At 35.5% G+C, this 7545-nt stretch overlaps 1 protein-coding gene across 1 annotated transcript; it reads left to right on the forward strand.

Annotated features, from left to right (window-relative positions):
• Nucleotides 1–263: 263 nt before the first annotated feature.
• On the forward strand, nt 264–6910 carry LOC138334376 (uncharacterized). The gene is made up of 9 exons (XM_069283051.1): nt 264–767; nt 1281–1388; nt 1850–1998; nt 2124–2282; nt 3706–3815; nt 4905–5016; nt 5142–5269; nt 5584–5731; nt 6228–6910. The coding sequence occupies exons 1-9, from the start codon at nt 495–497 to the stop codon at nt 6256–6258; spliced, it is 1218 nt and encodes a 405-aa protein (XP_069139152.1). The 5' UTR covers nt 264–494; the 3' UTR covers nt 6259–6910.
• The last annotated feature ends 635 nt before the right edge of the window (nt 6911–7545 follow it).

Here is a 7545-nt window from a genome sequence, read left to right on the forward strand (position 1 = left end):
ATGGTTTTCCAGAGATAACATACAGATCAAAGGTTGATGGGTGCACCACAAGTATAAATTTTGTGAGTTTCAATAGAATATAATGACAATGTACATAAAACAGCATGTGCATAAATTTTGTGAGACTGAAGAAAAATATAATCAAGCCAAAATTTCCGTCCAGATATGCAGTTAATAATGTCACATCTTAAATAACGTACGTTCTGGTGAGTTAGTACCGCGATCTATGTGTTTGATCCGTGTTTTACCCCCTGCCTATATAGCTAGTTACCTATAAGCTGTAAATCTGTAGCTCCTGGTTAGCTACACCGTGGATAACGTTAACCAGCATGAAGCAGCAGTTTAAGGGAGAATCCTCGTGATTGTTTCGATTCAAATTGAGGACAATCATTTGCATCTAGGTAGGCCATAACGATTTGGCACGACGATTGTACTTTAGACTCGGTTATAACATTGATCGTCTGTCACACCTAAGGGAGACAACTGCAACAATCATGATATTGTATGTGATTGGAACAATATTGATAATTCTAGTCGTCGGCTGGTTCTCCAAATCAGATCCACAGGTAAAATGTGGGATTTATACACAGCCGAACAAATGGTACCCACTCAAGTTCCAATTCCTTCTATTTATGTTAAAATTAAGACGAAGGAAGAATGAGCAAATGAGCACAGCATCGGGCGAGAATGCTGGATATGGCGTGAGGTCCAGGTCATGTCCAGCGGAGATGGAGAAAGTCCAGACTTTACCACCGGACCAACCAAAGGTATATGTACAGTTTTTAATATCAAATACCGCATTACAGTGTAATAGGATTTAATATACTTATTCAATTAACAAATCCGTGGTCAAATTAAGCTAACCATGCTTTACCAACAGAAGCATAGATATACAATGTATACCTGTACTGCATGTACAATGTACATATACACATGTATTTAGGTAGACTACATTGTACACTGAATATTCACCCGTACAAATTGTACTTTGTATTGCAACAAAGTACACAAAAATTGATAACTTTTATATTATAGTAAGTATATATATGTTGTAAAATAATTACATATATAAGTATAAAAGATTGCTTTGAAGTGTGTTTTGTATTTATATATAATTACAGCAGTGTACATTGTATCTAATTGTAACTAATCTTTTCCTTTAAATTTGTTTGTTAGTTTTTCATGAAAATTTACTAGATGCTAATGAAGGCAATACTACTTTAAACTTTGATGCAAATGAATTGTCCAATTATATATTAATACTGATATACATCAAACAGGCAGTGGATGCTGTTTATTTCAATGGAGGGAATAAGGATGGACAATTCTTTGTGGCTGCTACAGCTAGGAGACAAAACAATGTGGTCCAGACTGTCCTGTACCTCAGGGTAAGTAGACCCTGTCATAAAGTTATATACATTGAAGTGACATGAACAGATATATTAAATTATTTTCTCTTTATCAGAGTAATCTCCCTTTGTCACAACTCTATATCAGGGTAGCCTCCTGGCTCTTTTCACAATTCTATATCAGGGTTGTCTCCCCTTGTCACAGCTCTATATGAGGGAAGTCTACCCCTACCATTACCTCTATATCAGGGTAGTCTCCCCCTTTCACGCCTCTATATCAGGGTAGTCTCCCCTTGTCACACCTCTATAACAGGGTAGTCTACCCCTACTATACCTCTATATCAGGTTATCCTTTCCCTGTCACAACTATATCAGGGTAGTCTCCCCCTGCCATACCTCTATATCAATGTAGTCTCCCCCTTTCCTGACATTCATTTGCTGTACTCATAAATTTATAACAATTGTTGGAGAATTATAATTTCTGAGCCTTCCTGTTGTAGCTGCCTGGTGTTGGTCTGCTGGAAATCCCCTCTAAACCAGACACCAAACTGCAGGGCACAGATCCACAGGCCTTTGCTGCAGGGGGACTGAAATTAGACCCGGAAGATCCAATGAAAGTCTGGAAAATATCTTACAAAGGGAAACTAAGGTAGTTACAATCAAATGTATTTAATCTTTGCAAATTGTAAATAATTTAAAATCCACCGCCGACAAAGCAAAATGTTTTATTTTTATTTTATTTTCTTTAAAAAAAACACCTTTGATTTATTTCAGAAATCATGAAACTCTTGAAGAACATGAAGTGACCTTTGACCTGACCTGGACAGCCTTCACTCCTTACTTTGATTTTGATACTGACCTTCACCAACATGTCATGGCAGAATCGATTGCTAGAGAAAAGTGGTCTAGAAAATATTTTGATGTTCTTAAAAGGTAAACAATATATAAGATATCTCTTAATGCATCTACATTTATAAAATGTATGATAATTTTCAAGTTTAAATCTTACTAAAAACAAACCTTATAAATACATTAACATAAATCTTTTAAGCTATGTAAAAACTGTGCAATTTTTAGCCCACCATCATCAGATGTTGGGCTATTCAAATCGCCCTGCGTCCGTGGTCCATGGTCCGTGGTCCGTCGTCCGTCGTCCATCCGTAAACAATGCTTGTTATCACTATTTCTTAAAAACAACTGCAGGGATTTTGTTCAAACTTCACATGGAGGGTCCCCTTGGTCCATATTTGTGCCATACAGATTTTGTGGCTGATCGAGAAAACAAGATGGCCGCCAGGTAGCCATCTTTGATTTTGGCAGTTGAAGATTGTTATCGATATTTCTTGAGAACTACCGAAGGGATTTTGTTCAAACTTCACATGGAGGTTACCCTTGTTCTCTAGTTGTGCCATACAGATTTTGAGGCTGATCAGAGTTGTGCCATACAGATTTTGAGGCTGATCAGAAAACCAAGATGGCCGCCAGGCAGCCATCTTTGATTTTGGCAATTGAAGTATATTATCAATATTTCTTGAGAACTACAGAAGGGATTTTGTTCAAACTTCACATGGAGGTTACCCTTGGTCCCTAGTTGTGCCATACAGATTTTGAGGCTGATCGGAAAAATAAGATGGCCGCCAGGCGGCCATCTTGGATTTTGATAGTTAAGGTTTGATAGTTAAAGTTTGTTATCGCTTATAATTTCTCAGATAGTACTGAAGGGATCTGTCTCAAATTTCATATGTAGGTTCCCCTAGGGACCTTGTTGTGTATATTGCATTTTGGGACCAATCGGTCAACAAGATGGCCGCCAGGCAGCCATATAGGATTTTGTTATTCAAAGTTTGTTATTGCTATATTTCTCAGAAAGTACTGAAGGGATCTGTCTCAAAATTCATATGTAGGTTCCCCTAGGGCCCTAGCTGGCATATTGTGATTTGGGACCGATCGGTCAACAAGATTGCTGCCAGGCAGCCATATTGGATTTTGATATTCAAAGTTTGTTATCGCTATTTCTCAGAAAGTATTGAATGGATCTTTCTCAAATTTCACATGTAGGTTCCCCTAGGGCCCTAGTTGTACATATTGTGATTTGGGACCGATTGATCAACAAGATGGCCGCCAAGGAGTCATCTTGGATTTTGATAGTTGAAGTTTGTTACCGCTATTTCTCAAAAGGTACTGAAGCGATCTGTCTCAAATTTTATATGTAGTATGTTTGAAAAAGTTTAAAAAGTAGAGAAAAGATCCATCTTTCCTTTGTCAGATATAGATCATTCTTTGGTGGGCGCCAAGATCCCTCTGGGATCTCTTGTTATGAAATGGAATTTCTGAACAATAATCGTTTTCTTTACAGTGTTCATCAAACACATTATGAACAGTTTGGTGAAATAACAGGTACAGTCAACATAGCAGGTGTAGGGGACAAGATGGTGAACGTTCAAGGGGTCAGGGACCATTCTTATGGTATGTATATATATACCTAGCTACAATATTGTAGCTCAAAAGACTTTTTAGACAGAATATGGTGTCGTCTTTAGAGCTACAATTGGTGCCTATTACTGCTAATGGAGCAAAATTATGATTACGCAAACCATTATAAAACGTTTGTTTGCATTTTATCGTACTTTATTTGATATTGCTTACCTACTAGGCAATAAAACTGAACCATATAAAATATCAAATTCTCATCGAGGCATTATTTTTTTGACATAATATATATGAAGGGCTTTCTGAAGGGAATTTATACGGCAAGTCCACAAATTGTGAATCTGACGTCTTGTGAGCAGTACGGTAGATATTAAGAATGCTAGTTATGTTTGTTTTGGACAAAAATGATATGTAAATGCATGTATACGCATAAAATAATTGGAAACCTACAAAAAAGTATAGAAAACTATGCCCGAGTGATTTTCGGAGGCAGTGCTCCACTACGACACATAGGGACCAATTCGTACCCGGCCGAAAGGTATAGCAGGCCGGGTACGTATATTCGTTCTAATATATACCTAGACAGCTAGGTTAAAGTTCAAGGGGCCAGAGTCCATTTATATGGTATGTATATACCTAGACAGCTAGATTAAAGGACAACGGGTCAGGGACCATTCATATGGTAGGTATATATCTAGACATCTAAGTTAAAGGTCAGGGGTTCAGGGACCATTTATATGTTGTGTATATACCTAGACAGCTATGTTAAAAGTCAAGGGGTCAAGCACTATTCATATATACCTAAACAGCTAGGTTAAAGGTCAAGGGTTCAGGGACCATTCATATGGTGGGTATATAGCTGCTAAACAGCTAGGTTAAAGGTCAGGGGGTTTCGGGACCATTCATATGGTGTGTATATACCTGAATATTTCTTGTATCAAAATAGGTTAAATTTCATGGGATGTGGACTACTCGTAAGGTAAGAATTCCACATAAATTATATACAATATATAACGTTTGGTCAACCATTATGCAGCCAGTATCTGGCGACAATGATTTAACATGTGTTGTGGAGTACATATTGATAAAGCTCTGTATTAGAACTAAAATTTTATTTATTTACAGGTAACATCCGTGACTGGCGGTACTTTCATAGATATGCCATTAACTATGCTACCTTGGCTGACAAGACTGCTGTCTGTGTGGGCTGCATATCCATGCCTATCACCATGACTAGGTAAGGCATTTATACAATAAAGGAAATCACTGTCAAGGTCTTTGGAGTAAAAGATATTAATGAGTATTTACTGGAATACTGGAGAAATATTTGACGATATAGGGTCGAACTTTTATTGTTATCAGTCTGACTATTGGCTACATCATCCACCCAGACGGTACCAAGGAAGCTGTGTCCTCATCAGAGTTCCAGCTAGCTGACCACGGTGAAGATGGAAACCCTCCCAAACAGGTGTCTTTCAAGTTCATGGCAGGTTTGTTGGTTTAATCTCTTTACAAAAGCAAATTTAGAAGGAAAAAGACAACAAGTTCTTGCTTTCGTATAACAGCATGCATCTTTATTTGTAATTTGATGCTGTAAAAAGAGAAAATGAATTTTGTTATAAAAACATATCTGAACTACTGAAAACATAAACTCTCTAATACATTAAAGTATATATTTATTCTTTCTGCAATATGTAGCAAGTGAACAATATATCTTTTACTTATGGCATATCACTATAACTTCAATGTATACATTTATATGTTAATCATATTTTATTATGAATTATGACTATGTTGTTAATAGGTAAGAAGGAGTACAATGTGACAAGCACTGTTCAGGAAGCACCAATCTTTTACATTGGCGAGGGTAGAGATGCCAAGATACACGAACCCATGTGTACCTACGACATCAATGGCTTACCTGGATGGGGTATCAGCGAATGGGACTACAGGTAAAGTCAATTGGATTTTTATTTGTCTTAATTGTTTGACCAGTGAATCTACCTTTCCTTTGAGAATGAGATGGAAATGTTAACCTGAGAGATGCCGGGAATATCTGTCCAGATTAAGAGAAAATTGGATGAAAAAACATTATTGATATTTCCCCCATGTTATTATCTTGAAGAAATATACAAAGCCAATATTTCTATATTAATCATTCTTATCTTGAAATAACCATGTACAGATCACCTGAAATTACAATATAATAGAAATTTATAGAAGGGACATTAGTATGAATTTTAGCCTTAAAATATATATACTGTGTACATGTAGTGGTTATGTACAGTTGTATATGCCTTGAGAAGTTTTTACAGTAAATCTGATGTGATAGATATAATGATCAAATTGCCTTATATCTTTTAATATTATGATATAGAATCTGAGAAAAGAATCTAGAATCTTCTATGATATCATGATGTATTCATGATTTCTTTGTTTTTGTTCCAGAAATGTGCCGTTTGATGATGGCAGAACTTAATGTTGCAGGTGTGCTAGACTTATAAACAGAACTTTGAAAGATGATACCAGATTGTGCTAAATGTATGATAACATGTATGTTGATAGAAATATTTTATTTATTACATATAGACAATGTATTTTTATGTAACTGGTTCTGATTAGTCATAAAGTCATGCCAAAATAGTGTACATGTACATGTTTGATATAATTTATGTTGTCACAGTGAATGAACAATATGTTATGTTGAAATTTTATGAGAATATGTTAAATAATATCCAAATGTCAACTTAAATTCTTTTAATATGTATTAGAGATGAATGCCAATGTCTTGATTATATTTTTAACATCTAATGATATTCATGAACAATCGTAAAATCATAGGTATTGATTTGTAATTTTAAACAGTTTATTGTGATTGTAAGTGGCAACAGTATTTTATTGTCTTTATAAGAACTTTGTTCATGGAATTCAAATGGAATTGTTTCTTTTCTGTAGAGGTAGATAATTAGATTCCATAAAATCATTTGTTTGTTTTTGATTATATAAATGACTTACATGGATTTTGATAAACAATGTGTATAAAAATGAATGGACCAATTATAAGATAAAAATGTGTTTGTGGTCTGTTTAAGGTGCTTTTGTACAAGCTATTTATGAGGCATTCCAACTATACTTGTACTGTATAATGAAAAGTGTAAGTGTGTGTCAGAGGGGGGGGGGGGGGGGGGGATATTCACAATATGCACTAGCTTAGAGCTGTATGACAGAAATGGATCATCAAAAGGATTACCCTGTGTGATCATGAAAGATCTTAAAGTTGTATGGTCTATAACTTTCGCTCTTTTTGTCATAGTGAAAACTTTTTAAGTATTATACATATTTTTCTCCGTCTGCCTGAGGTTTAAACTTTCTAATTTTACCACTTTTTATAAAGTTGCAGCACTGGAAGTATCTTAATTATAAAAGTAAAAAATCTTTTTAACGTGTACACGTGAAAAATAGGCTCGAAAGATGCTGAATCATTCCGAACTCTTCCGAACATCGTCGCGACAATCTCGAAGAAAAACGAGAGTTGTGAAACCAAGAGAAAATATCAACAATTTTTCATAAACAAAATATGTGGTGACCTCATCAGACTCGATCTATCTACAAAGAAAATAATGCTCGCACATTACAATATTTGATACACACAATATTTTACGGTAATGTGTAAATTGGATGTTTCAAATACTCAATCTATGGACATATACTAGCATGATTTGCTCATATAGGCCAGAAGGAAAACGTAAACAAACACATGTGTGCT

Source organism: Argopecten irradians, chromosome 1 (assembly GCF_041381155.1).
Source record: "Argopecten irradians isolate NY chromosome 1, Ai_NY, whole genome shotgun sequence".
Lineage (NCBI taxonomy): Eukaryota > Metazoa > Mollusca > Bivalvia > Pectinida > Pectinidae > Argopecten > Argopecten irradians.

Bases quoted from the DNA above. Each gene is read 5' to 3' on its own strand.
- LOC138334376 (XM_069283051.1), top strand. From the start codon at position 495: ATGATATTGTATGTGATTGGAACAATATTGATAATTCTAGTCGTCGGC. The intron at 768-1,280 runs GTATATGTACAG...TACATCAAACAG, and splicing joins TACCACCGGACCAACCAAAG to GCAGTGGATGCTGTTTATTT. The intron at 5,017-5,141 runs GTAAGGCATTTA...TATTGTTATCAG, and splicing joins ATGCCTATCACCATGACTAG to TCTGACTATTGGCTACATCA.